A 19,380-nucleotide genomic window follows, 5' to 3' on the forward strand; every position below is an offset into this window, starting at 1 on the left:
AACAAATATAGTCTGCTGTTCATAAGTAGTTTCAGCTGTTCAGTCAACAAATCAATCAGCTGTTATAGTCTACTGTTCACAAGTCGTTTCAGCATTTCAGTCAACAAATATAGTCTACTATTCATAAGTTGTTTCAGCTGTTCAGTCAACAAATCAATCAGCTGTTATAGTCTACTGTTCACAAGTCGTTTCAGCATTTCAGTCAACAAATATAGTCTACTATTCATAAGTTGTTTCAGCTGTTCAGTCAACAAATCAGTCAGCTGATTTAGTCTACTATTCACAAGTCGTTCCAGCAGTTCAGTCAACAAACATAGTCTGCTATTCATCAAGTCGTTTCAGGTGAGGTTCTGTGTTTTTTCGTCAGAGGCTTTCAAAGTTTGACACCAAATGGAAGAGAGTTCACTGTTGAATATATACGAGCGTGTATAAAAATTACCTCTACGTTCAGAGAATATACAGATGAATTCATATGTATTCACTCATCTCAAAACTCAGATTACATCATTCTCAAGAATTCCTCTTCAGTGCAACAGAGACGTCCAAGGATTCGGGATAGAGAACAAAACTTGACGATAACTTTTTGAGGTGAACATTATCTCATTTGCATAACATTCAGTCACAACTGTCAAGTCGTTTCCAATTTGTTCAGTCCACGCTTCCACAACATACAAATAACGGAATCATTGCATAAGTTAAATAAAGACTTCGACAGAGAAATAAATTAGCAATAAATTAAGACGTTATTTACACATAACAGGTGAAGAACTAATGCTGAAGTATACACGACACAGACTTAAATTTACTTACATTAATGAGCGAATGGATTCTAATAACCAATAAGTCACTTAAGAGTTATTTCTGAGCATTCTTTTTTTGAACAAACAGCTTTGGGGTCATTGTGTTTATAACCATACTTTTTTTTTTTAACAACGTCTTTTGAACCTTCCTTAAATGTAACATTCAAAATAGAATTAGCTTTTGTTTGGAGATTAGAAAAATCGAGTGTGAATTTAACAACTTCCGGGTGAAGACTTATGTAACTTGGTATTCGTTATAAAATAAGCATCGTTATCACATGAAATGTCCTTATTTACAAAAAAATACACCAAACCACTCTCTTTCTGGAAAACCAAATATATGAAACAATCTTAAACTAATCAGTACGTGAAGGAAACAAGTAACAAATGCATAATTAAATGATATCTAATAAATAAAGACACGTCTACCTCTTCAGTAATACCATTTTCCAACTACAAAACATCAGTAAATAATATAGTTTCTATACATTAGTTTATTCTATGCTTAACAAAACACCGAAATATCTACATCGACAAAAAATATATATGGCAACAAAAGCCTGTCAGAATGAGGAGTGCTTTTGTTAATTTGTCAGCTTTTTTTTTTTTTTTGGCTTAAGGTGTTAACACAGTCGCTTATAGTTTTCTGAAACCTGATCTTTTGAGATAGAAAATAATTCGCTTTCGTCACATAAATGGATCATATTATTTCTATATGTACATACAGTAATAATTCGTAAATTATCAAACAGGAACGTAGTTTGTTTCCACAAGGGAGTATACACTCATGACACCTTATCAATAATCACCAAAACAAGAAACAGAAGTCAAGAAATTCAAGTTCGAAAAATAGGTGATACATTTTGACAGAAGCCTGAATCGAGTACAGTATCTTGAAGATATTGCTCCTTAGGTATGGATGGCCTTTTGACTATGCCATAATTGATTAATAAGCTCGACTACTGAACGGTATTAATTACTGAGGTCCAAACCCAAAAAAAAGTATGCTATAGATGTACGCATGACTTTGGAACAGTCATGGTTTTCGAAGGGGAGAAAAATTCGTCAGAAATTCTGCTGAGAAGATTAGCTCGCGATTATTGCTTCAATTGATGGAGTAAATTAGGCTGAGCACGAAAATTAGAGAGAAAAAGAATTCTTACCATGCAAAAATAGATTTTTGAAAATTTGAATTAGCACAAAGACTCTTAAGGGTTAATGTTACTTGCATAAAAAAGGCCTTCCATTTTCAATCTTAAAGTTGACAATCAGAAACCTTCCGGTTCGTTGCAAATCTACCCAAACCTCCCGGAAATGAATCTTTCCATCCATTTGTCAACTGATCAAACCGCGGTCGATTATAACTAACAAAGGTTTATATATGTGTACTGTCCTTCCTCCGAAAAATAAACTGTGGTCTCTCGCAAATCTGACAACTTTAGGGTATGTTTTTTATGGTTCCTTTGCCTTCCGTGACATTTGCAAACAAACACTTTTTCTCTTACGTCCTTCTACCATAATCTCGGGCCTTTTCCCTACGATGCCTCTGACTCCCTCCAACACTATCAATCACCACCACCAGCATCACCACCAGTATCACCACCATCATCACCACCACCAAATGGCTAAATGCTAAGTTTGACTCTAAAAATAACTACGCTAACAACTACAGTAAGCATGACCACATAGTCTTTGCAAAAACAGCACCGTTACCTGAGCATTTAATAGAACAGTGATCATGCAAGTTCAAAAACATTTTTTTTTATTTAGTTTTTTTTTGTTTTTCGGTTTTCGTTTCGGAACACCTTTTTTTTTTTTATATAGTATCAAATAAATATTCATTCACAGTTGAACAGGTACATTTTCGTTTCTTAGGATTTTAGCGCGAAGGGGGGAAGAAAAATACAGACCCCTTCGTTTGACTACAGAAGTAAAACCTGGACACAAAACATTTCAGTATTTGTTTTTAACTTTGCGTCCATTCGAGAAAATGCTAAGAATTCATAGGATCTCCAAGAAAGACGAGAATTTCCCCGGTCCCAGACTCCCTCTATCTGTCGATGAACTTTCCCCTGTGTGTCGAAGAGACTTTCTTTCCTTCTTGTGACGTAAGGATGCTACCCCTGGCAAGACCGTGGTCCTTTAAAACACAACGCAAGGGGAACCCATAAGAAGTGTGCAAATCTAGTTCAGTGTAGTGCATTTAATAATGACTCTAGAGAAGCATGTCTAGAACAAGTCCCGACTCGGTTCGCTCGGTGCTTTGAGATTCGACGGATCAAGTTTGACGTCAAAACAGTCTTTTCGTCTCTGCTGTCGCTGCGCCACTAAAAAACAACAGTTCCTCCTTCGCCCTGCAGTCAGGACGTGTTCCAACATGTTTCATAGAACTAACACAAAACATCAAATTTCATTGTATAAAAATAATTACTCTAGATTACAACTTAGATGAGATTCTACTTTTAGCACTACGCACGATGCGATAACAGTATATAATGTATTGCTATGATTATTGCTTGCAAGGATCAATGTCACTGGAACTGAAGCTTCTGTTAGTCTGGGGACAAAAAAGAGAATAAAAGGCAAATGACTTGCGCCTCTTTACATCATGCAAACGTGCTGGAAACTGCAATTAGATCTGTAGTGTCCACTGAGCAGTATAAGGATATGCTCCGGACAAACCCTTAAAACTCTAGTAAAGCATCTGATGAAGGGGTGTTAAGCTTTTTGTTCATTCTCGTAAACTGAGTAAGAAAACTCTCAAAGATGAATTACAGTCACTCTTATGGTACTTTGTTTTCAGCTAAATTTCAAGCAGAACTTGTCATGAAATTGCATCCAGGCTATTCTGGAAGTCTGCTCTGATGAAGAACGCGTTTGCTTCAAAATGCTAATTGGTGAACTTATTTTCTTGATGAATGAGAACATCCAGAACGGAAAACAAAGGCCATATGAAGGAAGTGCAAACTTCTTAACTTTCATATTATAAAAGGGAAATGCTTCAGTGTAATAAATAGTTCATACTTCGGTCAAAAGTGATATTAGGTACAAAAATGGAAATTTCCAAAGTGAAAAGTAGTCTTCGCCACTTTTTGATGCATATACTGTACCTTACTCCACGAAAGTGAGGTAAGGAACCGAAGCTCTTTGAAAGATTTAGCAGCATTAGGAAACATTTTTAATTATCTTTTTAAAACGATTTCTAATAGTTCTCGATGCTCTCCCTCTGATAGTACAGAATCTAAGTGCAGTTCGTGGTTAATGCAGCGGCCAAATCCTTAAATACTGTTTGAATCTCACAAGCAAATTCATTTAAGCTTCAAACACTATTGTGTTAATCACAGAGACAACAAGAAAACTTTCCATCTATTGTGAGCGTTAAGAACAATTAACTAACTCAAAGGGGGGATGATGGTACCGAAGTATAATTCAGATGCTTTTCGAAAAACATTACTGCGTTTGATCCTCTGCCATGAATTTGTTAATGATAAAAATTGAACTCTACCTTGACTACGGACTCTATAACTACAACTGCTTATTTTCCTATGCACCAAAGCTTCAATAAAACGCCATTCGTGACTCTAAAAGGAAAATATGGCCTCTAAAGGTCATCTAAATTTGCTTCACAAGAACTAATAGTATTGCATGCAGCTAAAAATCCGAAAAGGAAAAAAGCAGCGTGTATGATGGATACTATGTCTGAGTGGTGTAACAATTTTATGAAGGCAAGGAGTTTTTGTATTTTAATCCTTATTCTCATAACATGCCATTATTCAATGTGGAAAATTGGAAAAAAAAAAAGAAATTCGTATCATGTCAACGATAACTTTTGACTCCTCATTATTCATAGTAACTATGCAGTAGCTGATGACGTCACATAAAAATCACAGAGGAATTCAAAATCACAATGCTAAGAGAAATGATGATACAATGTTACACTTGTGAAACCACTTGGATCAAGGAGCAAAATAAAGCACTTTGTTGTTCGCTGTCAGATGCTACGTCAGATGCTAGTGCAATTAATGTAACGCTATGTGGAAGAGCAGCTAATCTGCCTTGTCAGGCAACCTGACATTTTTTTTTTTTTTTATTGCCAAGTCTTAATTTCAGGTCACGGGACCACAGTGGAACCAGAAGTTCAGCCAAGAGTGATTTCGTTTCCTTGTCCCTTTTGTAATTTTGGCTGAGAGACTACTGTACATCCTGGCCCACCATGGATGCAGTGTAGGATCATAACATTATTTATATCTTTACATACAAACGCTTTTTACTTTTTTCCTCAAAGACAGACTTGATGCATTATTACATTGCCGTCATACACAAGTCCACTGTGAATTAAGACATAGACATAAATAACATGAGCTTCAAGGACCTGGAGACTGACACGTCTCGCCGCATGCCCCGTCTCGGTAGCACGCCGACTCGTAATGTTTGTTGAGGTAAGACTTGAGGGCAAAAGACTTGTTGCAGCGCTTGCACCTGAAATTCTTGAGCTGTGAGTGAGTCTGCATGTGGGCGCGCAGATTGGAGCGGTCGGCAAACGATTTCCCGCAGTGGTGGCACCGGAACGGCTTCTCCCCTGTGTGAGATCTCATGTGGCCTTGCAACAGCCACGGGCGGGAGAAAGCCTTGCCGCACACGCCGCAGCGATGCGTCAGATTGTGCGTCAGCACATGCATGGCAAGAGCCGGCATGCTGACGTAAGCCTTACCGCACACGTGGCAGCATCGGGCGTTGCCGGAATCCAGATCGCGGTGCGTTTGTTTGTGGCGCGACAGGTTGGATGAAGTAGCGTAGTGCTTGCCGCATTCAGAACAGGTATATCTGGGTTTGTGGCGACCGATTCGAACCCCCTCGGATCGCCCAGTCCGCAGTCTGGATCGCCCATCGTCAAGCCCGAGCGGAAAGGACGGAGCTACATTCTCAGTGTCGCTGCTTCCAGCCGGAGAAGGCGTAGGGGAAATAGTAAGACTCGCCTCGCTGTCTTCGTAGATGGCCTCAGTGTCGTCAGCCGCGTTGGTCTCAGAGTAGCTGGTGGAAGCTGCTTCGACTGAGTCGCAGGAGGACGCTGGCGTAGGAGGCTGGTAGCTGTAGGCTGGTGCAGAGCGTGCCAGTTCTAGCAGGTCGTGAGCAGCCTCTGTTTCTTCAACTGGGCGAAGGTGAAGAGGAGTGAACGTGTGATCCGGTTGGTGAGTGAGCTGGTGACAAGACTCTTGACTGGCGGTCACGGCAGGTGGCTGCGTGACGGGAAGGCAGTGTGGCTGTTGTTGCTGTCTCGCTTGGCTGCTGTTCTGCTGTCTCGTTAGGTGGCAGACTTGCCGTGGGGAGTGGCATTGCTGTTGCTGGCTGGTGGCGTAGCAATTCTGCGGGGTGGTGGTGGTGGTGGTGGTGATGGTTGGCTGCTGGTTGCTGCTTAGGTAGTTCTGCTGGCTGGTGGGTAGGCATGACTGCTGACACATCGGAACGCTGGCCTCTTGGTTCAGAGTAAGACACGTCTGCTGGTCTGTAGAAATACAAGATTGCTGACTGGTAGAGAGACAGGTTTGAGGCTGAATGTTAGCATAGGCATGGTCTGGAGTGGTCTGGTAGTACTGGAAAGTACAGCTGAAGGAAGGATCAGCAGCACGGAGTTCGTGGTACACGCCTGCGGAGAGAAGAGAGATGTTAGCGTCCTTGTTGAAACTATAAATCAGATGAATGCAGTTTAATTAAAAGGATCTTAGACAAAACCTCAAAACATGATAATTTGAGCTTTTCAGTCGAGAAACATGCCAAGTGCCATTTTTAAAATATAAATTAAATTAAAAAATACTTTGACCCAGGATGGCGCTTGGCATGTTTCTCGACTGATAGCCTCATATGACATGTGTAAACGGAGTATAAATGAAAATAGATAATTAGCTTCACGTCATTTCGTACAGATGTTGAAATTCTGAATTCCTTGTCACAGTTATCTTAAAAACCTTGGTTCAGTTTTTTTTACTAATGATAGGAGAAATATTCTATTTTAGACGAAGTAATGAAAAACTTAATCTGTTGGTACCATCTCATGAGTCATTACCTAAATAACGTTATTATTATTATTATTATTATTATTATTATTATTATTATTATTATTATTCAGAAGATGAACTCTCTTCATACTGAATAAGCGCACAAGGGCCGTTGACTTGAAATTCAAGTTCATTTGAAAGAAGTAACAGAAAGTAACAGGAAATACAAAAAGAAGAGATCAGTTATTAGAAAATAAAAAAAAATAAATAAATTAATAAAAAAATAGATAAAAATGTAAGTAAATTACAGAATACAAGAATTGCTTTAGGGTAGTAAAGCATTGCCTCTTCGCTTGAACTTTCGAGGTTCCAACAGCACACAGTCTCCTCGGGGAAACTGTTCCACAGTCCAATGGTGTGAGGAATCAAGAACCTCTGGAACTGAGAAGTTCGACAGCGAGGAACATTTACTGCTTATTCATTGTGGGAATTTGTAGCGAAACATTGTCTAGCTGAAAATCACGGAAACATTGTGATTAGCAATTGATGTCTCTAAAATGACAACGAATTTGATCAAAATTATCTAAATTTCATGTTTTGAAATTGGTCACGTTTCTTAAACTATCATTAAATAAAAGAAATAAGTTACAGGAATCTTAGAAAACTTCTGTGTAGAGTAAAGGCATTCATAAATACAAAATAATTCTTGGGAGATTAGTAAAAAAATTGGCAGAATCATTCCGTTTATTACTTTTCACATCTTTTCAATAACCTTTCCGCATAATTTTTGTTATGGAGAAAACTGAAATATATATATATATATATATATATATATATATATATATATATATATATATATATATATATATATATATATAATATATATATATATATATATATATAATGTGTGTGTGCAAGTATGTTTGTGCAAAAGTTTCTCCAGGGAAAATACACTGCGTTCAATTCCTGACCACTTTCGTTTGATCACCTCTCTCTCTCTCTCTCTCTCTCTCTCTCTCTCTCTCTCTCTCTCTCTCTCTCCATATATATATATCATTATATATATATATATATATATATATATATATATATATATATATATATATATATATATATATATATATATATATATATATGTATGTATATATATACACATACTGTATATATATGTAAATATATACAAATATATACACATGTCAAAATATCATATATATGTATACGTATGTATATATATACATACACACACACGCATAAAACACCACAGGTCCTACACATGCTTGCGCCGAGGCGAGCTAGTCATCCGTTCCTAACAGGGCTAAAAATTCCCAATGAGTAATCCAAAACTGCGGGACGTTTACCGTCGGAGAGCGAACGTGTCCATTACAGGTATCGACTTCGCGAGTCGCGTGCTAAAAGAAGATATTATCTTTAATAACAGCCGGAGGATCTGGGTAGGCTGTCAGTCATCCCTGGAAAACGCCTGTCAATACGGAAAACAGCGACTAATGCCCTGATAAAGGCTGCCAGTCGACTTACACCTCGAGTTCTTGCTTGCTCTTGTTCGTTTGGCGTGTGTGTGTGTGTGTGTGCACACACGAAGACTTCACGCACACACATGTATATATGTAATATATATATATATATATATATATATAGGGAGAGAAAGAGAGAGAGAGAGAGAGAGAGTGAATCCCACTGACATTTACATACATACATATATACAGTATATATATCTATATATATATTGTGTGTGTGTATGTATGTATGTATGTATGTATGTATATATGTATGTATGTATATAAATCTCTCTCTCTCTCTCTCTCTCTCTCTCTCTCTCTCTCTCTCTCTCTCTCTCTCTCTCTATATATATATATATATATATATATATATATATATATATATATATATATATACATATATATATATATATATATATATATATATATGTGTTGTGTGTTTGTGTGCATACGTGTTTATGTATATTCTTCCAACATGTTTTCTTTCCCTCTTGTTTGAAAATATTGGCGAACAAAAGCTATATATAGGCGAAAGCAATCCTTTTGAAGGTGATAATATCAAACACCTCATACATTTGACAGTGACGGCTGAAACTAGAGAGAGAGAGAGAGAGAGAGAGAGAGCTTAAATCTCAAGTACTTTTTAAAGAGAGAGAACGCTCATTAAGAATACCTGTGGTTTTTATTCTTAAATTGTCACAGGCCCACCAGTCATTAACTTAATGATTCTATTAAAAAAAATGCTGTTCGAAAATTAATAATATTAATAATACTTGTAATGATATGTTCAAGATTGACAAAATGAAAATAAGAGACTCCTTTCCAAGTTTTTCATTGAATCTTGGTGTAATTTGTATATTACGAAGAGGTAATACCTTGTTTGAACAAAGCTGTAACACAAAGGTGAGATGTTTTGAAACGTAATTGTTCGACTCATTTTTCAATCAAGGTTGTTTTGTTTCATCATTATGCTTCGAAGTAAAGTTGTATAATCCTCTATTACGAAGAAAAATGCCTAAAAGATTGATAATCTTAAATGTTTAGTTTGGACCAGATGGAGAAAATTCGTAAATTGCAAATTAGTGATGAAGAATCCTAACAGATATTTATATCTGAGGGAAGGTTTGTAAATTGTAAATTAGTGATGAAGAATCCTAATATGTATTTATATCTGAGGGAGAAGGTTCGTAAATTGCAAATTAGTGATGAAGAATCTTAACAGATGTTCATATCTGATGGAGAAGATTCGTAAATAGTAAATTAACGGTAGAGATTCCTAACAGACATTTGTATCTAACGGAGAAGGTCCGTAAATTGTAAATTTTGTAAATATCCTAACAGTTATTTATAGAAATGCGTTACATTCATTATCACCATTTAAAGCGACATTGCTTCTCCACAAAAACAACGACGGAATATAGGACCAGAGTGCAAAAATAACTCGCGGAGTAATGATTGGTACAGAGAAAACGGAACCCGCTTTAGCATTTGAAGGGGATACTCCTTTATCAGACCAAGCGCTCGCCCTCCCCAACAGATGCACTGTACGCTGTGAACCAATTCAAATAAAGACCGCTTCACTTATTTTCTCATCACCGCGGCCGAACGAATATTTACTTCCGGTCATTAACTGGGACGGGAAGTAAATTTTTACTGAAGGAAAATTAGGTTATGTCTAAATCTCAATCAGGTTAAGTTCAAATGATGACCACGTTCTCTGGTAACTTGAATTTCAAGTCAGTCGCCCCTATGGGCTTGTTCCATACGGATAGGGCTCATCTTCTGAATAATAATAATAATAATAATAATAATAATAATAATAATAATAATAATAATAATAATAATGATAATAATAATAATAATAATAATAATAATAATAATAATAATAATAATAATAATAGTAATAAATGGTAGTAGCAGGAATCAGTTTTAATAGACTTATATACGCCATAAAGAACGACTTAGGTCTATGAATAAAAAGATAATAAGCTAATAACTGTCTATAAACGCCTTCCTCACGGAGGCCGATGGAAGAGGCAGCCAGATGCTAAATTATATGGTCCGGGACTGAATAGAGCGATAGACGTATATTGTTAATTCCTACAGTTAACAGGTATGTGGGTTTAGTCAAAATAACGAAAGTTAATTAATTTATTCGATTTCTGTTGGAACTCAAAATACGGTATATTTTCGCTCACTTCGAAATTTTCTTTATCTTAATATTTTTCCCCGAGTGATACGTGAATGTCCTTGAATGCAATATATGCTTTTGCAGTGATCGGTATATCCATAATTTCTTTATAAATGAGATGTTACCTACGTTAAAATTCAACTCTCTCTCTCTCTCTCTCTCTCTCTCTCTCTCTCTGAAGACGTTATTTTCCGGTAATTTTCGAACAGTTACATGATGAAATAAGTTGAAAGCTGCCAGTTTATCTGTGATAAGCATTAAGTTTTTTTTTAACTCGACATGGACCCAGACTATGTTTGCATTCACGCGCATGCGTGTGCTCGTGCGTGCGCATACACGAAGCTCAAGATGTTTATATACGTATATGTATATATACACACCTATACATATACATATTATATATATATAATATATATATATATATATATATATATATATATATAAATACACATATACAGTATACACGTATATACATATATATATGTATATATATTATGTATTATATATTTATATATATATATATATATATATATATACATATATATTTCGCTATTAAACCACAGGTGAAAAATTAACATACTGGGCGTAGGTCCACAAAATGTTATGTCTTTACTAGTGATTTAACTGATACATAAAAATAACGTGTCATTGCATATATATATATATATATATATATATATATATATATATAGAGAGAGAGAGAGAGAGAGAGAGAGAGAGAGAGAGAGAGAGAGAGAGAGAGAGAGACTAAAAGATGAATCTAAAGTCCATTCGTGACAGAAATAAGAAATAAAACTCGTCATCGTATTAGGCAAATCTTTCTTCAGAAGAGGCGCTGAACGTCCTTCCTAGCCCCAACGCCAGGTCATTCATCCCAAATTTCGCAACACTCATTCTCCAAACAAGGAAACCTGCAAGGTCGGCGGTCACTGACGACGATCTCGGACGGTCATCGACGCAACAAGTAGGCCTAAATCACCCCGGAGGAAATCAATATGGACATTTAGGAACACAAACGGAGGACGAGGATCTTGAGGAAGGAGCGGTCGAAGAAAGACTCACTTACATGAATAAGGAATTGCTCTCTATCTGCTTCCGAGACAAAGACGTAATGTTGTCCACATAGTCTCAGTTCCAGGGGTCCTGTATTGACTGGGGAACAGTCTTCCTGGGGATGTTGTGCTTTTAGAATCTCGGCAAAAGTTCAGGCGTAGGCGCAATGCGTTGCTACCCTAATACAATTCTCCTTGTACTTTAATCATGTATTTTTGCATTTTCATCTATTGATTATAATTTGTTAATTTAATTTTTTTCTAATGACTGACCTCTTCTTCCTATATTTCCCTTTACATTCTGTTACTTCTTTCAATGCCCCACCATATTCTCTGGAATTGTGAATTTCAAGTCGATGGCCCTGTGTTGAGAATAAAAATGAAATGCGTATGGCGGTTTCTGACGCTTGTACGTGCGAAGTTGATAAGCATGGTTGACCCGCTTCTTTATTTGTCAGGTACGTCGCGAAAGAATGTTAATTTGCGCTTTTACAAAATACAAAACACGGATAAAACTAGGACGTGTTAATGCGTCTAGGTGCCGTCAATATTTCAAGGCGAATTTACGTAGCTTGGCTGACAAATCGTTCTCTGGAAATATTTAACAGCCAATCAATGTCGGGAGTGTTATATGTGTTTGAATTAGAGAAAGGCAAAAACCAACGAAGTAAAGATACTTCAATTTGCACACTTTCTTTATTTCTATGTTTCTTACTTACGCCTTTGGTTAAGGGTTCAGAAATCTCTTAAAACAGTGAAACTCATTACTAAAAGAATATACTATCGCAAGTCAAAAGCCAATCTTTGCTAAAGCTTATGATTAGTAACAGAAATTTACTCGGTAGGAAGTTAAGTATACCTTAGTTTTACCAGACCACTGAGCTGATTAACAGCTCTCCTAGGGCTGGCCCGAAGGATTAGACTTATTTAACGTGCCTAAGAACTAATTGGTTACTTAGCAACGGGACCTACAGCCTATTGTGAAATCCGAACCACATTATAGCGAGATATGAATTTCTACCATCAGAAATAAATTCCTCTGACTCTTCATTAGGCGGCCGGAGTGTCGAACTCGGGCCTAGCGAGTGCTAGGCCACAACTCTACCGACTGGCCCAACGAAGAGCTTACACGGTAGGAATAATATATAATATATATATCATCTAACAATTACGAAGTTTGCCTGTCAGGTAGAGGGTTTGTGGAATAACATACAAATGGAGGATTTAAATGTTAAATAAATGTAACTGTTGCATTCCCAGACTCATGTAATTTTCCAACTCATTTGCCCACATCGGTTTCTTAGGGCCTTATTGTGATCCATTACACCAGTCTGTAATAGCTATATTACTTCTTAATCGTATCCCTCCCTCCTAATATCTTACCTCGGCTTGTTGGGAGAGGACCAGAGGTCCACATCAGATATTATCCCTATAAACTCCTTACAGCAATTACAGGTCGCATTTGGGTAAAGGCCCGTGCTGACATATGCCCAGTCTAATCTAAGGCAACACATAAATCAGTCTTTGTCTGGGGACACTCAAACTGAATTCCCTCTCTCTCCCCCTCTCTCTTTCATACACACAAACAATATACATACATACGTACATACATACATACATATATACATACATACATATATATATATATATATATATATATATATATATATATATATATATATATATATATTGAGTAATGTGTGTATTATGTATTTTCAGTCAATTATTCATGTACTTATGCTTCCGTATTTGTTCATAGGTATGTATATATGTATGCTTGTGTGTATGTCTCTCTGCAAACACATACACATGTATGTATTATTTTCTACATTGAAAAAAAAAGTAAAAAATGCGCCGAAGAAACTTCGGCTCAATCGAGTTTTCTGCCCATCGTATAATTGTGTGTGAAACTTTCAGCCACGGTCCATGAAACGCTTAGTTGCGGACTACGAAGCTCAGCCACGGTCGGTGGTGGCCTGTGTTGTTGGTACCTATAGCGGTGCCAGAAGTACGATTATGGCTAACTTTAAAGAATAAATAAAAACTACTGAGGCTAGAGGGCTGCAATTTGGTATGTTTGATGATTGGAGGGTGGATGGTCAACATACCAATTTGCAGCCCTCTGGCCTCAGTAGTTCTTAAGATCTGCGGGCGGACAGAAAAAGTGCTGACGGACAGACAAAGCATCTCAATAGTTTACTTTTACAGAAAACTAAAAGGGTTCTTCTCACTTCGAGAAAGCCTTACACATGCAAGTCGTCTGCTGTCTGGAAGTGATTCATCCGCACTCGGTGCTTTGTTCGTTTTGTTTGTTTAGTTTGTTTTTTTATTTCTTTTTTGAACGCAGCGTGACCTAAACTCCATCACGGTATAATGCATTTAGTGACTTATTAGAAATATAAATATACTACAGACGAATGCATTTGACAATCTGTCGTTTCCTTTTTTTAATAGTTTCAGTGGTTTCTGCTGATGGTTAAATTACTTGCATATTTGTTTTTGTAAGCATATATATATATATATATATATATATATATATATATATATATATATATATATATAAATATACACACATATACATACATAACCTATATATATTTATATAAAGATATATATTATATCTATATATATACAAATATAATTTTATATATATATATATATATATATATATATACATACATATATATATCCTATATATATTATATATATATATATATATATAAGCAGAGGTTATAAACAGAGAGGTGTTGCGTGAAAACGTCGCCTCTTTTTCTTCGTTATTTTGAAATCAACATCTACGTCTCAGTAACACGAGACTTCTCTACAGAGTGAATTTAAGTGATCCATCAACCAAAACAACCAAACAAATTAACTCACTCACTCACTCACTCACTCTTCAACCTCGAATGTGAGGCAAAACGAGCAACAAGTCAAAAACACAAAATTAAATGTGGATCGTTCATGAATAAGACTTTCCTAATTGAAACAGACCAAAAAATCAACATCCATATTATAAATAAATGTTACGCCGTTATTCGGCAAACTGACAAAAGTCTAGCATCGCGACCTATTGACTACGAGCATTTTTCTGAAACATCTCGGGATCAGTACCTCTCAGTCCATCTTTACGCTTCTTCTCTGCTTAACAATGATGTAAAGGAAATGGTATTATAAAAGCATTACCAATATGAGTATTGTTATTTTGATTATTATAGTTTCTTTTGCTCATTTAATAGTTATAAAAGCATTACCAATATGAGTATTGATATATATATATATATATATATATATATATATATATATATATATATATATATATGATTATTATCACTTTCGTACGTGATTCACTTATCACACATTACCACAGGTGAAAAATAAGAAACGGGGTGTGGGTCCTGACCGGTTTCGACTTTATTTCCAAGCCATTGACGAAGGCTTGAAAATAAAGTCGAAACCGGTCGGGACCTACACCCCGTTTCTTATTTTTCACCTGTGGTTATGTGTGATATATATATATATATATATATATATATATATATATATATATGTATATATATATATATATATATATATATATATATATATATATATATATATATATATGTTACATAGGTAGAACAATCGTGAACCCGTATGTTTACAAAATGGCAAAACGAGACATTCCTAGAGAAGACATCAGTGTGGGCGAATCAACACTAACATTAACCAATAAGTAAAACGTTAACAAACAAGAGAAAACAAGCAATGAATACCAACAATAGAGCAACAAGTGCTACAGAACACACACACACAAAAAAAAATAAAATTCTCGACTGCACATATACGAGTTCAGTTCCTTGCAGGAATTACTGACGACAAAGGGTTGATTGCAGCGGCGCAATAATGCTTGCACCAGTTCTCTTGCATGAGAAAATGCAATATGGTTCCCTGAAGAATTAATGCAATGCAAATGGCCGCATACGCATACACATGTATATAATATATATTATGTATGCACATACATGCATATATATATGCATATATGCATGAGAAAATATATATATATATATTATATATATATGTACAGATATATATATATATGCAATCTGTGCAGGCGTGTATCTGGCGATGGCTATACGTTCGTGATACAAATATATTCGAGGGCTGTGTGTCTGAAAGCAGAGGTATACACATGTAGATTAAAATTTGTATGCAACATATTTGTTCCTTTCGTTCGGCTCAGTGTGAATAATGTCAGCTCCTGAATATACAACCTGAAGGCTAGAATGAATCGAGATTTCATTCATGACCATAAACCAAATTACATTTGTGAGAAAATGTAATTTGAAAATGATTCTGTCGATCACCTATCGAGCAGAAAGGTGACGAGGGGGTATAGCTGTTTGATTCATTAAAAAAATAAAAACTCAGGGTCGCAGAAAGGTGCCTCAGTCACACAGAAGGTCAGGGTAAAACAGTCATAGGAAAACTCATAATGAGGAGCCCCTCGTAAGAAAAGGTCACGAAAGGGACCAGTCTTCGAAAAGGTCAAAGTAAGGTCTTGGTCATAGAAAAGGTCAAACTAAGACACCATGATTATAGAGTAGGTCACGTGAAGGAACCGCAGTCCTCGGAAAGGTCAAATTAAGGAACTAAAGTCATAGGAAAGGTCAGTGTTAGATACTACGATCACAGAAAAGCCCACAATAAGAAACCAGCCTTCGTAAAGGCACCGAAGTCACAGAAAAGGTCAGAGTCAGAGACTACGGTAATTTAAAAAGGTCTAAAGGAATGGGACTCCATTCCCAGAAGGGGGTCTCAGAGGAAAGTCACACGGAGGTATGCGCCCAATCTCTTTCTCCTCAACCGTCTTTTCCCTAAGCCGGGAGAGAAAATAGCCGCATGAATCCATTTGTTTATGTTACCTGTTTGCGTTTTGCATGTTACCTGGCCGTTGCAAAAAAAAGAAGGAAAAGAAAAAAAACGTGGAAGATCTATAAAGGCGGGCGAGCGTGCGAACGACTGCCTTACGCAGCCTGAAGGTTTTGCTAGTTTTGCGGAGCCGTGGATAATACCCACCAGCTGTTGGAAGGTGTCCTATCGTGACGTGACGTCAGGTTGAGGTCAGACTTTAATTGTTTTAGTACAGTTCTGACGAAAATATGTCTAAAAGAAGTCGTGTCATCACCTGGCATCGGGTGGAGGTCAAACTTCACTTTATTATAATTCTGACGAATGCGAGTGTGTGTATATATATATATATATATATATATATATATATATATATATATATATATATATATATATATATATATATATATATATATATATATATATCAATCATCACACAATCACGTGTGGAACAGAAATAAATTTCTGACTCACGTCACCTGGATCATCAGGTCTCTCAGGTGGAAAAAGTCAAACGTTATCCACTAGACTTGTTAGTGGATAACGCCAAAAATACCTGTATATTAAAATATTGATCCCGACCTGATTTAGAAATTAGATAAATTCATATATATATATATATATATATATATATATATGTATGTGTATGTGTGTGTGTGTGTGTGTGTGTGTGTATTAAAAAGTTGTGTCATGACCTGACATCAGGTAGAAGTCAAACTTAACTCGTTTTAGTGCAATTCTGACAAAAATATATGTATATTAAAATATTGTGCCATGACCTGATTTCATGGGGAGGTCAAACTTAACTTTATTATAATTCTGACGAAAGTATGTGTATCAAAAAGTTGTGCCGTGACCTGACAGGTGGAGGTCAAGCCTAACTTTATTATGATTCTGACGAAAATATATGTATATTAATATATTGTGTTGTGACCTGACACCCGATGGAGGTCAAAATTATCCTTATTACGTTTCGATGAATATATATATATATATATATATATATATATATATATATATATATATATATATATATACTGTATATACACTATATATACAGTATATATATATATATATACATATATAAAGTGTTTCGTGACGTGACATCAAGGAAAGGGAGGTTAGGCTTAACTTTATTACAATTGTGACAAAAATATATAAATAATAATTTATAAATAATAATTATAACAATTCTGACGAAAATGTATATAATAAAAAGTTGATGTCATATCCTGATATCACATGTTAATTGTGTCGTTCTTCTTATGAAAAATAAAAAAAATAAAAAATATTAAAAACAGCAAAACCTATCTTCAGGTGAATAGGACCAAGCTTTACAAGAAATGGGTTGGCAATAAATCAGATTACCAAGGCAAAACTCATATCGTGACCTGATTTCATGTGGGATCACATGTAACTAATAACATTACTGCCCTGTTAAAAAAAATAGGAAATAAAAATGAATTGACCTATATCATGACCTGATTTCAAAAGAAGTGGCACGTATCTTATGCAAGCAGTGATGTTCTACTGGAAGGACACAAACAAACGCAAAGAGCTTGTATATAAGACATCGTATTTTTTTTTTAACGAGATAGACGCTTTATTTAACTCACTGGTTGGCTGGGAAAGAGTCTGATTGAATGATTGGTTGGCTGAGCTGGTGCCACGGCTAAAATCTTGCGGAGGAAATTGGTAAGGAGGTGGCCAGGTAGTCTGTTTATCAAATCTGTATATAACAGCACAGTTAGTAAGAGAGAGAGAGAGAGAGAGAGAGAGAGAGAGAGAGAGAGAGAGAGAGAGAGAGGAGAAAAATTCCTCTAATTGATCTCGGATTGGAGAGATTAAACTCCAGGATCATAATCCATCCCTTGATTTAAAGGTTTGCACACTCTCTTCCTCTCGTTGAAGGGGGAAGGTTTTGGAAGGTGTGCAAGAATGGGTTTAGGGGTTACAGGTGTATAGTCACGCATGCGCGTGCACGTCTTTTTTTTTAAGCAGATTTCCATGCATGCATAAGCAAGCACAAACAATCACAGATTCACACACATGCATGTACACGTTTATATATATATATATATATATATATATATATATATATATATATATATATATATATATATATATATATATATATATATATATATATTTTGGGATTGTATATATATGTAATTATATATACAAAAGTTGCCAATACGAAAAATTATTTACACAAAAAGAATAGTTCATGTTTCTTGTTGATGAGGTTCTCTCGTGCATAAAAAAAGTAAGAAAAAAAACTTGAAAACCAATATAATAATAAAAGAGCGAAATAAATAGGGAAAAGAAGCGAACGCAACATCGTGAAATATTCAGACAAATGGAAAAGCTGAACAAATTGCGTATTATATCAGCAAATCTGTGCGTGCAACGCTTCCTGGAGGCACGGCGTTATGAAATTGCCTGCCATTACCGCTATTTACGAGCAATCTACTAAATTACATGGTAATTAATTATATTTACTACACGTGGCGATTATTAATTATCCTGCAACTACCGAGTGGCTATCATCTTGTTACAGCATCCCTGATTTATCCCAGGATACATATGTATGCAACAGGCACGCGCGTATGCATATATTCATACACTTACTAGTATATATATATAGTATATATATATATATATATATATATATATATATATATATATATATATATATATATATATATATATATATATATATATATATATATATATATATATATATATATATATATATATATATATGTTTCATTTAAAAGAAGTAACAGAAGCTAATAAGAAATACAGAAAGAAGAGATAATTTATGAGGAAGAGAAATAGATTAACAGATTAATAAATAAATAGATAGATTAACAGATTAATAAATGAATAGATAAAAACGTAAGTAAATTATAAAGTACGTTTATTGATAAATTG

The 19,380-nt window shown here is 35.5% G+C and overlaps 1 protein-coding gene across 1 annotated transcript in view; it reads right to left on the minus strand.

Annotated features, from left to right (window-relative positions):
• Positions 1–4,833: 4,833 nt before the first annotated feature.
• LOC136854236 (uncharacterized) overlaps positions 4,834–19,380 on the minus strand; it is a 40,318-nt gene continuing 25,771 nt past the window's right edge. Inside the window, exon 2 of the mRNA XM_067130592.1 lies at positions 4,834–6,444. Within this exon, the coding sequence (XP_066986693.1) occupies positions 5,165–6,444 (1,280 nt within the window). The 3' untranslated portion in view covers positions 4,834–5,164. The remainder of the gene's footprint in view (positions 6,445–19,380) is intronic.

The sequence above is a fragment of the Macrobrachium rosenbergii genome, chromosome 28, assembly GCF_040412425.1.
Source record: "Macrobrachium rosenbergii isolate ZJJX-2024 chromosome 28, ASM4041242v1, whole genome shotgun sequence".
Lineage (NCBI taxonomy): Eukaryota > Metazoa > Arthropoda > Malacostraca > Decapoda > Palaemonidae > Macrobrachium > Macrobrachium rosenbergii.